Raw genomic sequence first — 19,029 nt, forward strand, 5'->3', positions numbered from 1 at the left:
ATGGTTCACTTTTTGTTTGGACAAACCAAAGTTCTAGGCATTGACGACTTTTGTCAGATTAGTATATCTTTGAATCCACTGTGAAACAATAGGGAGAGACCATTCTTTGATGAATAAATTACAATTCATTTCCCAACAGCCAAGGCAACTTCAGGCTAATTAATATGGGTAAATTTCTTGTTGGTCTGCCATTTTTCATCATATTTTTATAACACTGCCCCAATAGCATGGAAATCTTAAGTATAATTAATTCTCATGAGGAAGACAGTTGTTGCTTTTTTACCTTCCTAGATCATGCAAGTCTTCCTCAGAGAAGCATGAATAGAATTTCTTCACTGTCGTCTGCCAAAGTCTATTGGCAATAACAAGGCAATGTGTGAAAGATGTAAGCTTAAGTCTCCACCAATTAATGAACAAGAGTAGTGTTAAATGCCTGCAGAGACTCAGGGTGAACCAGAGCCAGATGATCTCTGCCAAACAGCAACATACTGGGGAAAAGTTGTTGTGCATTATCTCCAAATACAAGCTTACATAAGATGCTGTTATTCTTATCTGAATACTCTGTGGTGGCTATGTGTAAAAATGTTCCATGAGGCTGGGTAAGGCACTCACTCTTGGGAAAGAACTGGCGCCAACATGTCTGGAAAATATGTTTCTTAAGCATACTACTCAGGATAAGCAAGTATTAGGCCCCTAGGCACAAGGAATGCCCTGGCATTTTTGTCCAACAGCGTGGAAGCTTGGTGAGACCTCAGGTATCATATCTGTGAGCAAGGATTTGAAATCTCCCTTCCTGGCCCTCTGATCCTCAGAAGTTGGAGAGGGTCCCAGGTTCTCATCAAACATGTTGGTAACCAGTCAGGATGCTGTTAGACAGATCACTGAAAGAGGTGTAGAAGGGTAGTAGGGAAGGAGGTATGGAAGCAGGAAGCAAAGTATGAAAGTCCCGTATGTTGTCACAGACCTTCTATATTCTAGGGATGTTTGGGGAACCTGATAGTGCAGCATGGAGTTTCTGGGGTGGTCTCTCAGAACAAATTTGGACACTAGTTTGCAAAGCTGTCAATGAAGGCCAAGCAGAGCTATCTGCTCCACTGCCTGAAACTCATTCCTCACCAGCTTCTTCTCTGCCTTGGAAAAGCTTCTCAGCATGCCTGAGATGGCTGGCATAAGGGACAAGGGGACAAAGTAGCTACTGATCTTATGAACTGGACACTGTGAGGGTAGTGGTCCCAGCTTTACATGAGCAAAGAGGCATAAAAGGAATGAACCTTGCAAGCAATGTGGCAATGGAGACATAAGAGTCATTTAATGCAAGGGTGGAGCTGGTCAAAAATGTTTTCACCTGGAAATGTCTCATACTTTCATTTTTCAGGTAAAAATGAGAGATATCTGAAAAGGGAAATATGTGGGTTTTAGGCATCTGTGCTTTAGAGAAGACCATGTGTTGCTCTGTGGTCACTAGGCTGAGCTGAGAATGTGCCTTCTGTTCTGGGCAAGGAAGACAAATGGGTTTTCTGGCCGAGTTAAGCTGACATGAGAAATGAACACACAGTGCTTGAGCTCTTGTCAGCACTTCCATGTGCCCACAGTCAAGCCCTGAGCTTCCCAGGCTTATGAAACACTTGTCCTGGTGATCGCAAGTCCTTCACCACTCAGCAAACTGGAGCACTGTCAAAAGTGACTGAGCAGAGAGACTCATAAACTGTAGAAAGAGGGACAAATATTTACCCCAGTCTTACCTCTCCAGAGCACCTCAAGGGTCCCTCAGGCTTGCTGAGCAGCCATTCCCTGTCCCATCACGTGTGACAACACTATTAGTGAATGTGCTCTTTCTCACATCTTTTGTTTTTATTTTAGTCATAAAATCTGAGTATTCTCTTTGGATAGAACCATGCCAGGGACTTACAAGCCAGAACAGACAGGATTTAACAAGCTTTTTACAGTCATCAGTGGACAAGTGTGTTTTAGCACAGTAGCTCACTTTCTCGCTACAAAGCTCTCTCTCTCCTTTCTGGTCTTTCCACCAGACAATAGTGTTCTGGCACAGGAGATCTGCTGGGAAGCAGGCCTCTACTGGCAGGGTGTACCTTTTCCCTGACAACAGCTGGTACTATATCTCAGACCTTGGATGTAGCCCAGCCTGCTTCCATGGGGAATCTGGTCTTAATTGGAGGCTTCTAGTCACCCTACTGACAGTGACTACTACCAGCCATGGTACTATGGGACATAACTCATAAAGAACTCTGAATTTGTTCAGCCCTCAGCATTTCTTTCCATGCTGACAACATCATTCCTTGAGTCTGTACTCAGAGCTCCTAGTTGGAAGAGGGGCAGGAAGAAGACTTGCAAAATTTTTACTCTTCATTAATCTCTTATATTACTTATTAATAAATAAAGTCTTAAGAAGTTTATTCTTTATTTGTTTTTTGTTTGGTTTTGTTTGTTGGGGGGGGGGAATGACTTTTTTTTAAAAAATAAAAACAAGACAAATATTTTGTCTTCATTGCTTTTCCTGGAGGATCCTTGCTTTGGGGAGACTACAATAATCACAAGTAAGTAAAATACTAGAGTAAATACTCTTAGTTCAGAGAAATGCCTGAATTGGAAGAAAAGCTCATGGTGAGATGCCACTTCTGCTGAGGGTTAATTTAACACCCGTGCAACATCTGCTGAATGCCTCAAGTGAGGCAGGACCATCTTGTCTCAGCATTTGAGAAGTGAATTGAGGGCAGAAAGTAATTTTTGGAGTGCAGAACACTTGCAGTCTCTGAGAAACATAAAATAACATTAAGTTAATAATGGTCAATCTATAGTCAGCTTTAAAGAGGCTTAGATCAGTTCATGCAGGCAAAAAAAAAATCAACAGCAGATGCTTTATCTTCAAAGAATATTTAATTGTAATGAATTGACTATGTCTCTCTTGTTTGCCAGGCTGCTTATGAATCACAGCTAGCTGTTCAAGGGGGCACTCCGTGTCTTCCGCTTATATAAGTATGCAGTTCCATCTGAAAAATAAATACATTTAAATATTTGACTATCACCTAGGCTGTTATAACTAATTTCAGATTGTGTCATAGTCTACAGTAACATTTGGTAAGTCACATCTTTTTAATTTGTTTCATCTCATCATTCCCAAGAGTCTGACATATATTCCTTGGATATTGTTGACATCTGAGCTGCAAGATTCTCAGAGAAGGCTGGTTATGTAAAGGACAGTGTGTCTCACTGGGAAATCTCAAAGATGGGTCGGTATCATTATCCTCACTTCACCATTGGATAAAATGAGGAGTTCTGTAGCTCTAGCTTCTTCTCAAGCAAGTGAACGAGATTCTAATAACTGGGCAGTGTTGTCCCTTGTGCTTAGCACAGGGATAGCTCTCCACAGCCTGTTTTTGTGCATGACTGTAGTGTTCCTGCTGAGCTATTCCCTTACAACCTCAGTGAATAAGAGAACTTGAGTAGACTGCCTAGGAAATTTTCACTAAAATGTTCTGTTACAATTTTTCTCCCCCTGAATAGTGCAAAGCTGTATTGAGCTGACCTAAAAAACCCACGAGCAACTGCCATCTGACAGACCGTTATTTTAACTGTGTAGTGGGCGTTTTGTTTTTATCTCTCTTTGTCATAACCTATTAAACTAGCATGGCTCAACTCCATACTAAAAATGGCTTCAATCCCACAGAGATCTCCCACAGAGATCGTTTTTTTTTTTTTTTTTTAGGTAAAAACAAGAGATTGTTAGGAGCTTGCTAATGTTATACTGTAACATAATGTGGAGAAAACTCAAAATGCCTTGTGTCTCATCCCCATTTAGTACTGTGAAACCCAATTCTTCATTTAATCACCTAAAAAATAAAGGCTTCCCATCCGTAACCTGATTGTCTGCTAGCAGTTGGCAATAACAGTGCTGGAATTCTTCAAGTATTACTTAGAACGAAGTAAAAGTTGTAGGTTTTGTCCCCAAATCTCCCAGATGAGTTTCAGTACTAAGGTACTTTTTCAGAGTCAATCTCTACTAATCTATTTATTTGTAAGTGCATTTACCTTAAAATGTTCACATTTGGTCTGAGACCTGCCATGCTCAGTCTTTACAAAAAAGAGGATTCTCTGTGGCTGAGGGGTAAATATCTGATAAGCATCTGTTCAGCTGTTAGTAAGATAGAGAAAGCTGGAAAGGTGTGTCATTTTCATCAGTTTAAAAGCCAGCTTCCAGATATTGGGTTTATGTGTGCAGAAAATTCACAGCTTAACAGCCTGCGAAACTGGAATAGTAAATAGTCCCATCTCAACCATGTATGACCTTCAGGATGATAAAAAAATTTGAAGTGATTGTACACATACTTTTGCTATTTTCAGCACCAATAAAGTGAAAATTGAAACAGAATATGAAGTCTTAATACCTTAATTCTGTTTCAATACCTAGTCTCCCTTTTCATGTAGACTGTCCTTTGTTTGGGTTTGACTTCTTTGACCAGTAGCTGACAAATTGGAAATAATATGTTCCATTTTGTTGAAATTTTAGAATAATATTTTATTAAAAATTAAATTGAAATTAACTACAATTTCATTCAGGGAATTGTTGTTTGCCATGGTATAAACCTCTCATAGACCACTTAAATGTTCATTATATAAGTTTTAAAGAAGTCCTTTTCTGACTCAAAACACTCTCACATGCTGCGGCTTGACCTTGTCAAATATACTGCTGTATCCGACCTTCTAGTATAAACACAGGGTTTGGGAGGAAAGCAAATTTCATATGAAAAAATTGTTTCCATCCCACAGCACTAGCAGAATTCTGCTTCCCTCTAAATACTGAAGGCTTAGGAAAGTATGCATGTTTGTCATCACATGCTCCAGCCATTTGTCTTTCTCAGTTGTGTTGTCAGAACCTATCTCAAACTGTCTGTAAAATCACCAGAGACAGTCTGTCGCAGAGATATCTTCAACGAGGAATATCCCAATGCAGTTGTAACCTTGTTTTTGCTGAAGAGAGTAGGGACAGTTGGAATGGAAAATTAAAAATCTTGGTTGAGATTTTTTAAGTGATGTTATTGATGCCTGCCACAAACCTCCTGGGATGTCAATACACAGGACAGCATTGTGCCAGCATTGTCCAGTAGCCTTCATTCAGGTCCCATTTTCAAAGAGAGCTTTAAGAGGCCTAGATTATCAATGGTACTTCAGGAAGAAAATTAAATGAAGCTATTAAAATGGACTTAAGACACAGCTTTTTATTTAGAATTTTAATATCTGTCTCGATCATGTAGTCTGTGCCTCCATTGCTGCCAGTGAAGGTTGAGAACTTGCAGTAGGGCTAATCATTGTATACCAGGGTGAGTATCTGATAAGTAGATCACTAATGCATGTCTGTAACTGGAGTGATTTTTCACCAGAACCACTCATGATGTGCCTGACAATTTCTTCTTGTTTTGTTCTCCCTTGGAGAATGTTTTACCTGAGAAAGTGTACTTTTAAAGTGGGAAAATGTAGATTGCACCAGCATAACCACCGGAATTATCCTTCTGTATCTTTTTAATAAGAAGACAGAACCTGCTTCCAAATAATAATTTACCTCAATTGCAAAATGAAGCCTGTCGAAATCACCTGCTTTCCTTCTTTGGTATCCAAATCCTCTGGTTCCCTTAAGCTGGCTGTTTCTTAGGGGAATCAATGAAAAATATGTTCTTGTTCTGTTATCTTCCTCAAACACAGACTTCAATTGAAACTTGGAGTAAATGAAGAGCCTGTCCTTGAATTCACAGGCTGCAGTAGCATGAGTGTGTGTTGGACTTAACAGTGTTCGGCTCAAAGTCTGAGTAGGTATTATGGGATGTAAATAATATGGTTTGATTCTCTGTGATGGTCCTGTTGCTGCCACTGTTAGTAAAAAAAACAAACACATTGCCATGCAATGGTCCCAAGGAAGACCTTTTCTAGGGGAAAGAGTATCAGCGCTTCCTATGAAATGTATGGCTATTTCTCTTTCTTTTTCTAATGTGACGCAATGTTTTTATGCTGGACATAACCACTACTGATTTGTCCCTGAGCAAGTAAATCAAGGTTTAGCTGTGTGCAACTTGCCACCCAGAGTTTTGTATGTATCACAAATTCTGGTTCCAGAGATGTATTTGATGTCATTGCAAACCAGCTTTTTACCTTTTTTAAGACCCAAACATATTCTCACTAAACTATAGTCAAATGCCTGTGTTTCTTTCCAAGGAATGCTGTACTGCTATTCCTAAAAAACCCTAAATCCTAATTAAAAAATTTATTTAAAATTTGATTATCACCTGTAGATGTCAAAAATCATCAGTGTTTTTGACAAATTAAAAAATTAACATACCCTTGTGAATAATATCCATGTATCTCCTCAATTCTGTTACCATTCTATTTGTGTATCAGCATCCAAACTTCAATTTCCAAGTGTAGCCTGGTAGGAATTTCACAGGAAAGCACTGCAAAAAATGTATGAAATCACTGAGTTTTTTTATTGGCTGTGATTCCATTTTAAAAGAACATCATACCATTTACCCACATCATGCAGGAAAAAGTAGCAGGCAAATAACAAATGAAATTCATATTCACAAAGTCTCTAAGTCATCTTCTAGTTGCTTGGAGAGTACTGCATGCATCTGAAAGAAAGCTGGGGAGCATTTCTACTAGAAAATGCATGGCTATGTTGAATTTGTTCTGTGTGTGTGAGAGAGAAGGAGAGAAAACAAGTAATTTTTTAATGACATTACTGAAACAATTTACTAATTCAGTGCATGAAGAAACAGTTATCTCAATAACATATTCAGAACAGATACAGACAACTTTCAGATACATAAGACATCACGCTGATTTCTAACTAAGACTAATTTCTAACAATGCTTATTCAAGCACAGTAAGCTTGCCAAAAAGATGTATTCGGAAGCATTGGTATGGACTTTCTTGATGAAGGAGAGGGGCTGGGAGGGACCTAAGCCAACATATGGTACTAGAAACATGGACAGAGGAACTCCAAAGTGATTTAGCACATGAATTTGTATTTAATTTATTTTAAATACAAGAGTAGCATTCATAATTAATATTGCAGTCTGATTTCATATGGCTTTCTCTAAATATAAATATGAGTACACAAGGTCAATGGCAAACTAAATCATTTACCCTCCAAATGTGGAGGTCCTTTGACTTTTTCTTTACTAGTCAGTAAGTTCTTGGAGCTGTGAAGGAAAATGGCTGCAGTGTCTAGCCACCAACCTTTTTGTGTAAATAAAAACTAGTTAAAAAACCCAAAATACCTCATTTACCTGAGATTGAACAGACCAGTGACACAAATAAAACAATGTCATGGGAAGACAAAGAGATATTCAGAATCCAAACAATGAACCATGCTTCTCTTTGGTCTTGTTTAAGTGCTTCAACACCTGCTAGAGTGCTGAGAGGGAAAGTGTCTGAGGCAATGCTTCTCGCATCTGTACATGAGCCAAAGGTGTCTGTGTCCCATGTTGCCAGTTCAGAGTGGGAAGAGAAATGGATAGGCAGAAGGGAGGGGAGAGTGCCTACTCTCGAGTCTGTTCAGCATGGCTTAAGCACTTCAGGAACAGTGGACTGATTTGAGGACAGGTCCAGAACTCATGCAAGTTACCAACGGTTATGTGAGGCAAACCCAAGCAAAACCTGTCCAGTACCTGTGGTAGATCTTCTGTCATGTTTCTTTATTGAAAGAAAAATTAAAATGGTACCTACCAGCTCACACCTGGCTGAACTCTCTGCTGTCCATGAAGGAAGGGCTGATGCAGGTGTAGAGAGCTGAGGTACAGAAGGGATGACATGGATGGCTGATAAGGTCCCACAATGAAAAAGACTTGGCAAATATTGTTTAATAAACTACTTTCCTTTTTCCTCCTGCTCTGTGAGCCTGGCATGAGGCCTAACAAACTCAGCACAGAGTTCTTATGGCCCTCTTCTGGGTTTGTATCCAGATGTTCATACAGCTCAGGAGCTCAGCCCATAAAAGCAGTAATTTTAATGCTCTGATCCCAGAGATAGCACTACATGCTTATGAAATGTGAGCACAGGCCACACAAGGTCCTGACTTAGACCAGTCATTCAATGGCACAGCTTCTGAGGCACAGTTAGAAAAAATAGTACCAAACACTCTTCCTTTCTCTTGTTTCTTCCTTTCTTCTCCCTTTTCTTCATCTTTCACACATACATTCACATACAGGTACATCAAGCTGCCTGGGAGACTGTGAAAACAAACAACTGCCAGTATCATTCTGCAAGGATACCAGGCAGAAAATTCTGATGCTGTATCAGGAACAGTATTTGGTTGGATGAAGAAATGAGTCAGTGATGGGGCCTAGGGAAAGGCCAACAAGCAAGTAGTAGAGAAAAGCCAAAGCAGAATGAGCTCATACTCTTTTTTTGTATGTTTGTTTGCAGAGTTCTCCAGCACAAGACCAGGGGAAAACATGAATGGATGTATTCCTTTTAGCAGGGGCACATTTCCGCTGGTTCTACTTTTATATTAGAGGACACAGGCCGCAGAGATTAGTTAGAGCATTTCAAAAGTGTTGATGTCAGTGTGTCAGTGTGGTCTGGGCTAGAAGATTTCACTACCAATAAGTGGCTGAAGCAAAGAGCCAGCCTCTGCCTATTAGCTTTCAGAGGTGTTGGATTTAGTTCCTTCTGTGGCAGAGCATCAAAAACAGTTGCTGCCTTTGTGACAGGAGAAGAGTTTTCAGTTCTGTGAGGTTTACTTAAATAGGCTCAAATTACTAGTTGCTGAATTTGCATGAGATGAGTAGGACACTCCCTAGAAAATGGTAAATTGCTCAACACTCCTATGCTAAACCCAAGCATTGATTCAGAGATAGAGAGTGTTCTGGGTCATTAAAGTCTTAGGCAGGGAGACACATACCTTGCTTTAAATGAAAGTTAGGGCAAAAACCCACTGACATTATTCAAAAGAGTAAAACCTGCCCTCTCTTTCCTCTGGGAAGCCCTTGGCAACTTGTACTTGAATGAACATGTCTTGTTTGTAGAATCAATCTGAAATAAATTGTACCTTTATCAGCTGGTTCTGGCTTGTAGATCAGTTAAACTTCCTCAGCCTCCACATTGGATTTAGCAGAAACTCATGGTTGAAGTTATTTGCAAAGATGCAAGGACTATCATAGCTGAATAAGAATTGGGTAAGCAGGGCAAAATAAATACATTTCTTCTCTTTCGTAATATTTTTTCCCTATTATAAGAGATGCTGCTAAAAGGCTGAGAGTTCACAAGCTCACTGCCTTAACCATGGTACAGCTTTCTTCTGCTTACCTGAAAAGATGATGAATATCTTTTAAAATTTTTTGTTCAGGAGCATACTGAGATGTTTGCATAAACTCTCTCACACACTGCAGGAATGGTTGGGCAAGACACAGCCGCAACAATATATTGGAAACCAAATGTCCATCCTGTAAGCACTTCTGACAATGGGACAGTTCAATATGGCACTGGGCAGAAGGAGGAAGCTTAGTTGATCAGAGCAGCCTATGTACTTGCTCATTGGCTTGAAAGGGGTTGGGAAGGTCCTCTACTAAAGTACCACACTGCCTAAACCAGTCCTGTGGTTTCAGCTCTCTATATGGCAACTATCTGACCAAATCTTCTCTTTCAAGTTAAGTGTATGGCTAATTCTCAAAGTAACATGATTCTTGCTTAGATTCTGATGCATTTAACTTCCATCAGCATCTGAGGGCAGATGACTCACTTCTTCCACAGTTCTGAGTGATGTCAGCTGTGTAAGTCATGTGTGATTTACCTTCCAAATTATGATTTATTTATGCCAGTGATGGAATTAAAACAGAAAATCTCTGCTTCCATGGGAGGACTGAGATAGCCCTTCCAAGGGCAGATATGCTCAACAACAAATGGTTAATGTGAGCCAATCAACCAGAACATTAATAATAATGACTAATAATTATTATCAATAATAATAAAAAGAGAATAAAATAAAATTATAGAGGAGACCACTTTTCACACCTAGTGAACACTCCTTTCTGCTTTGGATGGAAATGCAGATAAGGTTGTTCCTTTTCTATGCTTAATGTACAGTTGTCTTATTTAACATACATAGTACTATGGCTTATAATAAAAGTTGTGTAGTCTGCAGCTTTTTAATCTTTATATCCATTCAGAGGCATCTACTGGATGTGACTATGTACAAAAAAGGAATGGATGAGACTTGGGGTGGAGGGAAGGGAGAGGCAGTCAGAAGAGAATGAGAAGCAAAGGGACTCCTAGTGAGCAGTAGAGGGCAGAGGTGGGGAGGTCTGCATGATGGATGGCAAGATTGTAAATCCCCATTGGGCAAAAGAGAAATCCTTTGCAGTACTGTTTATGCCCATCTAACAGTCTGCAGCTATTACTTCTTGAACATGTCCTGCAGGGGCCCTGGTAGGTATTTGATGACTGTGTCTAGAATGCTCTCTTCTTCCTCCTCCTCCTCATCCCCACAGCCAGGAGGGATCGCTTTCTTTGGGCGTGTCAGAGTCCCTTCAGCATCAGCTTCCAGTGCGGCCTGGGCCTCTGCTTCTTTTTCTTCCTTCTTCTTTATCCCATACTGCAGGGGAGAGATAACACATTGTCAGTCACCCACTGAACAGGAGGACTGATAAAGTCAGCTGTCACACATGGTGCCTCGTATTCTGCAGTATGAACATCACTGTTAATATTCTGCTTTTGCTCTTTTTACATAGACACGCAAATTATCCAACCTAACAACTCCCCGCTAAATACAGCCCAGTGGATGGACATCTCTCACAAAACAAGATGGCCAGATGCTCAGATCACTCAGAAACTAGCATGGGAGTGAAACGGAGACTATACAACCATGGGCCTTACATAGACAATACAAGCTCTGTGTTAGTAAAGTTTTCGGGTGGTATTTAGTGGTGTTGATCCTCTCTTTTCTGTTAACATCCGATGTTCAATTCCATCATCTGCAATGATTTTGAAATTTCATCTGCATCATTTTATAGTAAAGGTTTATGGATTTGGCAAACTTCTGGAAAAAAAGTAATTATGAACAAAAGAAAGAAAAGACGACAGGACAGACAGGCAGACTGCAGTGAAAATGATAGTTTTAGATATTCTCATGGGGGAGATATCCTACACAATCTCATCCTTGTTCTCTTAGTATAAGTGGAACACAAAGACCTGTTAGTGAAAATAAAACCTTCCTGAAAAACTCTGTATTTGCACTCTGAACTCTGCATTTCTGGGGGTAAAGCTGACTCATACATCTGAAGAGAAACATTCTTAAGCCTGAGAGTAGAAGCCTCAATCTCATTTTATGATTTTATATTCAAAATGCTAGATTTAATAGAGGAGGTAAGATGTGCATGAATTAATCATATTAGGGAGAGAAGTGCTGCAGTATCTCTGCAGCCACAGTGAACTAGGACTTTCCAACTGCTAGTCTGAAGTCATGTCCAAGGAAAACAATTTCTGCACCCATAACCCTCATCACTCCTCACCCTTCACACATTCCAATAATTCTCAGGTGTTGCTGCAATTTCCATAAGCATTTGCACAGAAACTTTGGAGATTATGTTGATACATGATTAAAAAAAAAAAAAAAAAAAAACAACTCAAACTGCTACATGCAAATCTACAGCAACAAGAACATCTGCAAACTACCATCTTTATTATAGAAACATAGAATGGTTTGGGTTGGAAGGGACCTTTAAAGGTCATCTAGTCTAACCACCCTGCAATGAGCAGGGACATCTTCAGCTAGATCAGGTTTCTCAGAGACCTGCTCTGTTTCTTCAGACCAATTTAAATTTCTTAGACTGTTTCCAGTTTTTCTGATGATAAATGAAGGTTAAATTTTCTTGGTTTTGTGATCATCAATGCAATCTCAGGATGTGTCCCATTTCTTAGTGCACAGCTGGGCTTCAAAGAGGCCAGCTACACGTTTCAAGGATGTTTCTGGTCCCCAGGATCACAGCTCCCAAGCTGGCAGGAACATTCTTCTACTCAGTCATTTCCTCTTCTAACCAGCCGCCTTTATGGCTGCTCACACCTGCCTGCTGCTGCCCTATCAACTACTCAGCTACCACTGACCTTACAAGCACCTGCACTGTTGCTTACAATTACTTCACTTCAGTTACATTAGAGAGACATTTGACCTTTGTGAGGAAGAGGAAAGGCATTCAGGTTTGCTGCAGCAGCTATTAGCTTCAAAATTATTGCTCTGTAAAAGCCATTCCTTTACTTATGCCTAAATTTTAATTAAAGTACCAATTGGAATTAAGATTACTCTCAGTACATCAGAACCATAAAGTAACTAACTTAAACCCATGCAAAAGCCAGCAAAACATTTTGCATGAATAACTTTGAAACGAACTTTGGAAAGAAAATTAGGTGAATTCAAAAAATCAAAGAATTATGTTGGTACAAAGTACTCAGTGCTTTCTAGTATCAATAGTATGGTACTGCTGAATAGATGTGAAGTAAATGCTCTTTTCATTATTTCCTCCTTTATTTTTTTTCCACTAAGACCAGAACAAATTGTTTACCAGTAAAGCCAGAAATACACTGCTGCTGTCATGACTTTCTGATTTTAAATGGCTCTTGGGTTTGAGAAGAAATTCATAAACATTTCTGAGAAACAGCAATATTTTTGCTCCCTTTCTCCACCACCGTTAAGATTTCAGATTACAGTCTGCAAGGTTGAAACCAGTACCTCCAAAACCCCTAGTTCTCTAAATCAATCCTTTCAAGACAAAATGTTCATTAAGGATATTTGTCTTATGATTTTTATACCTAGTAGATGCTGGTCACACCAGATTTCATAGGAGAGCTGTTAAAGACAAATGATGTCTCCATTCATGTCTGAGGCAAAGGAAGCATTTGATCAGCTTGTAGTTATTGGGCTGAACACCACAGAGAAGATCTAACATAGGACCAGGAACCACTGCAGGGGGAATGACATACACTGCTAGGGTGTGGACAGTCTGTATGGCTGGCTGATACTCTCCTTCTCAAATCATAGGTAGATGTCTCTAGATGATTCCCAGTGTAATTTATCTTCAGACTTTATCTTCTTTTGCCAGCTAGAGGAGAAGAGCAGTAGTGGAAACAACACAAAGCATAGGAACACAGAGGTCCCCTACATGCTTTCATATCCTCCATTTCAAAACAGCTATCAGCTCATGGTGGGTTGACCCTCTAACTCATGAACATGTTGAACAAACATCCACGCCACAGAAACCTGTGGAACAAGAACAACCACTCAAGCGCTACTGTGTGCTAGGACAGAGCGAAACTCAAAGACTGTATAAAGGAATTAGCACTGTACTTGTAAGCCTGTGCTGACATGTTTCCTTAGGAAGCCTCCATTGATTGCTCTCAGAGAATTGCACAGTGCTGGGCAGACCTTAGCTCTTAATAGAAATCGCCAGTCTTACAGGGCAGCTGCAGAAAGGGGCAATTCATGGCCTGGAAAGAGATTTTTCACTATATAAGGGCATTAAGGAAACCAGATTCTACTGTTCCAGCTTATTGGCACAAATGCCAAGTACAGAAATTTATTTTTCTTGGTTCCTACCAAGAGTGATGCTACAATATGTAGAAACAAGACATTTCCCCCTACTATGTATGTAACACCTAAATACAAATTTATTTTGGAGAGAAGTATTCTTCTCTTGGAGAAAGACGACATTGCATCAAAAGCAATTTTTATAAGAAAGAATGTTTTGAGAATTCAGTTTCATCATTTAAACTTGATGCTATTTTGTAATGCTTTGATGAATTAAATGGCATTTTTCAGGTTAGAAATTGTTTCAGACGAAATCAAATTATAGACAGGAAAGTCTTAATATGAGGAAAATTTTAAAAAATCATTTTAGTGTCTTCACATGAAATCTTTTAGGTGAACTGTTGTGGTTTGAGCCTGGTCGGCAGCCAACCACTGCAGCTGGTCACCTACCCTTCCCCCTCCCCTGGGAATGGGGGAGGGAATTAGAGGGGTAAAGGGAGACTCACAGGCTGAGATAGGAAGAGTTTAATAATGGTAATAAAATGAGAACAATGACAATAATAGAAAAACATAAACGGCCAATACACAATGTAATTGCTCACCACCCGCTAACCAATATCCAGCCCGTTCCCGGCCAGCGATCCTGAAATACCAAGAACCTGAAATCACAATCCTGGAAGCGAGAGAGAGCTCCTTCCCAACCACCTCTCCTCTATATAGTGAGCATGACATTCCATGATATGGAATATTTCATTAGCCTGTTTGGGTCTGGTGCTTGGGCCATGCTCTCTCCCTGCTTTCAGTGCCCTTGCACATGGGCAGAACATGGGGAATCGGAGTGTCCTGGAAGTCTCAGTAGCAGCTGAAAACAGTGTGCTATCAGCATTCTTCTCATACCAAACCCAAAGCTAAATCCAAAAAACAGCACTCTTCTAGTTCCTGAAAAGGAATATTAACTCTATTTCAGCCCAAACCAGGACATGAAGTCAACAAATAATTTTTAAAAATATTATTAAAAATAATGAAGCTGTTTGGTGTTTTGGCTTTCCTGATGATGGGAAATATTGCATTATCTCTAAAAAATTTGAAGCATGAGAACAATTTCATTTTTTTCAAGGTCCAATCCCATAAAATTTAGTATCAGTGGCTGTATTTGTATCATTATCTGCTTGGCTTTCACTCATGCCACCAGATATTTAATAATACAGAATTATGGACCTAACTCAGCTAGATGCTTAAAATATTTTAAGTATGTGAACTACTTTGCTGCTCTTAAAGTCATTACTATGCTGTCACATGATGATTGTTTTCACTGGGTCATATGTTGGTGAAATACTGGTGGGCTGGAGTCCTCAGTCATCAGGTGAAAAGAGTAAGGAAAAAATACCATGGCGTTTGGTTTACCCCATACTCACTGACTGCATGTCAGGAAAAGACCAGGCTAACAGTGCTGCCATCGACTTCCTCCTCATCTCTTTCCCTCCCTATTCCTACTGCTGGAAGCCAAAGTAAGTGCATGAACTAGAAATGTGCTGGAAATTCAATATAATTCTAATGGCAATAAGGTTGTCAAGGAATACGGGAACTGTTGAGCCAAGGTAGACGTGCAGTTGAAATAAACAAATATACTTGCCATTTCTTACGACAAGCTAACCATTGATTACTAAAAATGAACATTTCTATCTGGCAAATATCTAGGCCACAGAATGAATAAAGCAGTAACATCACAATTAAGACACTTGCAGAAGTAACTACTTATCTCTGGGTCAGTTGTGTAAGTGAATCTCCAGGAAGATAGCTGCAATCAAGGTACAAGGGAGTGGTTATCTTTAAATCAGATTTGGAACTGATTCCTTAGGAACAACAAGTGATTTATCTGGAGAAGCTAATAAAATACAGAATGAGCTTTGGGGGTGATAAAAAGACATCTCAAAGACTGCATGGTGGGTCCAGCAGAAAACTATCAGTGCAGAGGATCCTGGAGTCTGAGAATAAACTGCTATTAGGATGAACATCTTTCCCATTGACTCACCAGGCAGGATACCCCTGGGACTCCCATACTATGGATGGGGATTCAAAAGACCAATAGAGTGGTCTTGCTGACCTTAGCAGGTTGGATTAACCATAACACAATAACCATACCATTATGCCACTAATATTTACCATGATTGTATGCCACTAAGATTATTATAGTTACTAAGATTATTACAGTTACTCACATAATTGTATCTGCTATTGTCATGGTTGAACTATCATATTTTACAGTCTCTATACACTATTAAATATCACTATGTATATACTTCATATAGTCACAGCTTCTTTCATAATTGGATATTTTCACTGCACCCTTTTCTTCCTTCCTAATACCTGGATAAACAGGGAATGAGGACTGGTGCTCTTGGTACTACACACCTGTCCTGTAGCCCAGATTTGCAACATCAGCTTCTGGGAATGTAAAGAAGATAAACAAAGGAATATTTCAGTCCTTGGAGCAGAGAAAGAAACCATGTTCTTTTGGCTAGCTTGACATGTTCACAAGACTGACTAACAAAAGGTTCAGCTGACTTAGGGTTTGCATGTGAAGCCTACTGCAGGCAGTGGGATGCAAGTAATTATTGTAATGCCTTGCTGAGATAAACCCACACATGTTTGGATAGTAAGAATTTTGTAATGGAACAGCATGTCCCAGGTGGACCTGATTGGCCAGCACTTTTTGTGGCTGGTAGCAGCTGTCAACTAAGTTTCCTCCACTGTGGCTGCATTTGGGTGATTGAAATCTAGAGGTATGCATACAGGAACCCTGCAACACAGCTGTGCACCACTCTTGGAAGAACTCTCACTCACCATGGCTGGTTGTTTTTACTGTCAACAGCTGGCAGCATTGCTCTTCTTTCATTCATGTGTGCTGGGTTTGTGTGACAGGGGTTTTGGTAGCAGGATACAGCAGTGGTCCCCTGTGAGAGGCTTCTCTAAGCTACCCTGACTCCAAGTTGGACCTGCCTCTGCACCAAGGTGAAGAAAATTAGCAATGGTGGCTGCAACTCTGTGACAATGTATTTAAGAAGGTGAACCTGGGAGGAGGGGTGGGAGTTGTGAGGAGGCACCTATATAGGCACTGAGATCAGTGGAAGGAAGGAAGAGGAACGGGAGAGGTGTGCCAGAGCAGAGACCCCGCCTTGTATCCCTGTCATAAACTGTTCATAAAGATCATGTCTCAAACAACTCGAGTGGAATACCCTGGGGGGGAAGGGGAGAGAAGTGGGGTGAGCTCTGTGTAGGTGGGGCAGTGGGACCTTTCTCTCTCTTTCCTTCCTGTTGCTGCCCAGAGACAGAACTTACCTACCTGCACCGGGACAAGCCAAAGAAAACAAGAACCTTCTGGAACACCCTACTGCACAGGTATAAAAAAGACTATATAAAGATGTCACCCCTGCCTGTGTTTTTGTTGACCTAACACCCCGGGATCAAGCTTGCTACTTGTACCACTCTGCCACCCACAGAGATCCAGGGTGGAGCAGACATTGACCTGCAGCCTGTGGATGACCCTACACTGGAGCAAGCAGCTGTTCCCAAAGGAGGCTGGGGACTCTGTGGGAAGAAGCCCCTGCTGTTGCAGTTTGGTGCTGGGAAGACTGCAACACGTGGGGGTTACCCATGCTGGAGCAGCATGGGAATGGCTGCAGCCCATGGGAAGGACTCATGCCAGAGAAAGTTCGTGGAGGACTGTCTCCGCTAAGAGGGGAACCACACTGGAGCAAGGGAGAATGTGAGGAGTCCTCCTGCTCAGGAGGAAGGAGCAGTAGACTGACTGTAACCCCCATCCTCTGCCCTCTGAGCCACTGTGGGGGAGGAGGTAGAGAGACTGGGAGCAAAACTGAGCCCAGAAAGAAGGGAGGGGTTGAGAGAAGGTGTTTTTAAGATGTGGTAATGCTTCTCACTGTCCCACTCTCCGTTAAGTGATGTTGTTGTTAGTGTCTGAATTAAATTGATGTTCTTTTTCTTCCCTTAACAAATCTCTTTTACCTGTGACTGTAATGGATGATCCACCCCTCCCTGTCCTTATCTCAGTTTTGGAGCCTTTTGCTTTCCTTTCTCCTTCTCATTCATGAGGGGACAAGGGGTGAGTGAACAGCTGTGTGGTGCTCAGTTGCCCTCTGGGCTCAAACCATGGCATCAAGAAACACTTTCTTCCAAAGTGCTCTGAGAGCCTGAAACTGGTCTTCAGTTTGCATCCCAAGAAATAATACTGAATATCAGCTACCACTGAGTTTTAGTTTCTGGGAAAAGGTTGGCATATGAATGATACTGGCTACATTTCTCTTCAGGGAATTTTTCTCCTTAGTGGTTTTGTGTAGCTGCAGGTGGTACCGAATCTATGTCTGAACATGTATGGCAGATAGAGCCATCTCTGGAATTACTATTTTATTTACCAGCTGAGCTTTTAAAAGCTACAGAGAGATTTCAATGCTTGTTCCTTATCTTATACGAGTTAGAGGAGACCTTGTCTCTTCTTACACAGCTCTATCTATTAAATTTCATTCACATTCCAACCCACAGCACAATAAAGAAAAGAACAAAGTTATCAGCCTGACTTGAAAGCGCATGGTTAGAGAAAACACTGAAAGAGCAACTTGCCTACCTTTCCACCTCAGGAGTTGACTTGAACCAGTCTTTCTATTAAGAGACCTCAGATGGTGAAGAACTCTCACTCTCTCTGGAACTTAACTATCTTTTACACTTAAAATATTTCTCCTCACGTCTAACCTGATTCTTTCTGAAATGACTTTTCAAAAGAAAAAAAAATCTGGAAAACTGAAAAGACACAGCTACGCAAAATGGTTTATCTTTCATCTGTCCTTATGGGCTTCATTTATTATATGTGCTAAGTTTTTTTTTCTCTTCCATTATCAAAGAAAACACCAGTCCAATCAAGATCTTCTCATCATGACCTCATGGAGCCTTAGGACTGAAACAAATTCAGAGCAATAGGCAGTGTTTAGCACTGACCTTTAGCTCCACAACTGTGAGAGTCTGGGGTACAGAAAAAGACTGCATGTGTATTTCATTTATACAAGCCTGAATTTTTTCTACATGATTGCTTTAGTCTGTCTGTGAGTGGACAAGCTGCCAAGCATATCTTTGGCTGTAAATTGCAGGTGAAGATAAGGCAGCTTTCAGCCAGAGGCTTAGGAAAGTCTCTGCCATTGTGATGGACTATGGTCTGTTTTGTCTTTTTATTGATGCTATAGTGTTGCTTACAGATCTTACTGTGGTGCGACTGCTGCTGTGAATTTATGTGGCAACAGAAACAGCATATTTTTCTCCCCCTATGTCTATTACCTGTAAGCCTCTGAGCTGGGGATATTGCACAGAGAAGGGGTTTCCTACAGGAGATGACAGTACTGAAACCCAGAGTCCTGAATACTCTATTCTCGGCACACAGACCTGTTTTGATGCGGATATGGCCCAGCAATGTGCACTGGCTCTTCGTCCACCTTAACATT

At 40.6% G+C, this 19,029-nt stretch overlaps 1 protein-coding gene and 1 long non-coding RNA gene across 3 annotated transcripts in view; both read right to left on the reverse strand.

Moving 5' to 3' along the window:
• Positions 1-2,876: 2,876 nt before the first annotated feature.
• On the reverse strand, positions 2,877-6,466 carry LOC116961379. The gene is made up of 2 exons (XR_004406973.1): positions 6,347-6,466; positions 2,877-3,008 (listed from the first exon to the last, which is right to left on the reverse strand). It is a non-coding gene; the product is annotated as an uncharacterized LOC116961379 (long non-coding RNA).
• Positions 6,467-6,468: 2 nt separating this feature from the next.
• CPLX1 (complexin 1) overlaps positions 6,469-19,029 on the reverse strand; it is a 159,242-nt gene continuing 146,681 nt past the window's right edge. For both annotated transcript variants that reach the window (XM_042787931.1, XM_042787932.1), the window contains one exon: positions 6,469-10,600. In XM_042787931.1, coding sequence (XP_042643865.1) covers positions 10,403-10,600 — 198 coding nt within the window. In that variant the 3' untranslated portion in view covers positions 6,469-10,402. The remainder of the gene's footprint in view (positions 10,601-19,029) is intronic.

The sequence above is a fragment of the Tyto alba genome, unplaced genomic scaffold (assembly GCF_018691265.1).
Source record: "Tyto alba isolate M040663 unplaced genomic scaffold, T.alba_DEE_v4.0 Super-Scaffold_13, whole genome shotgun sequence".
Classification (NCBI taxonomy): domain Eukaryota; kingdom Metazoa; phylum Chordata; class Aves; order Strigiformes; family Tytonidae; genus Tyto; species Tyto alba.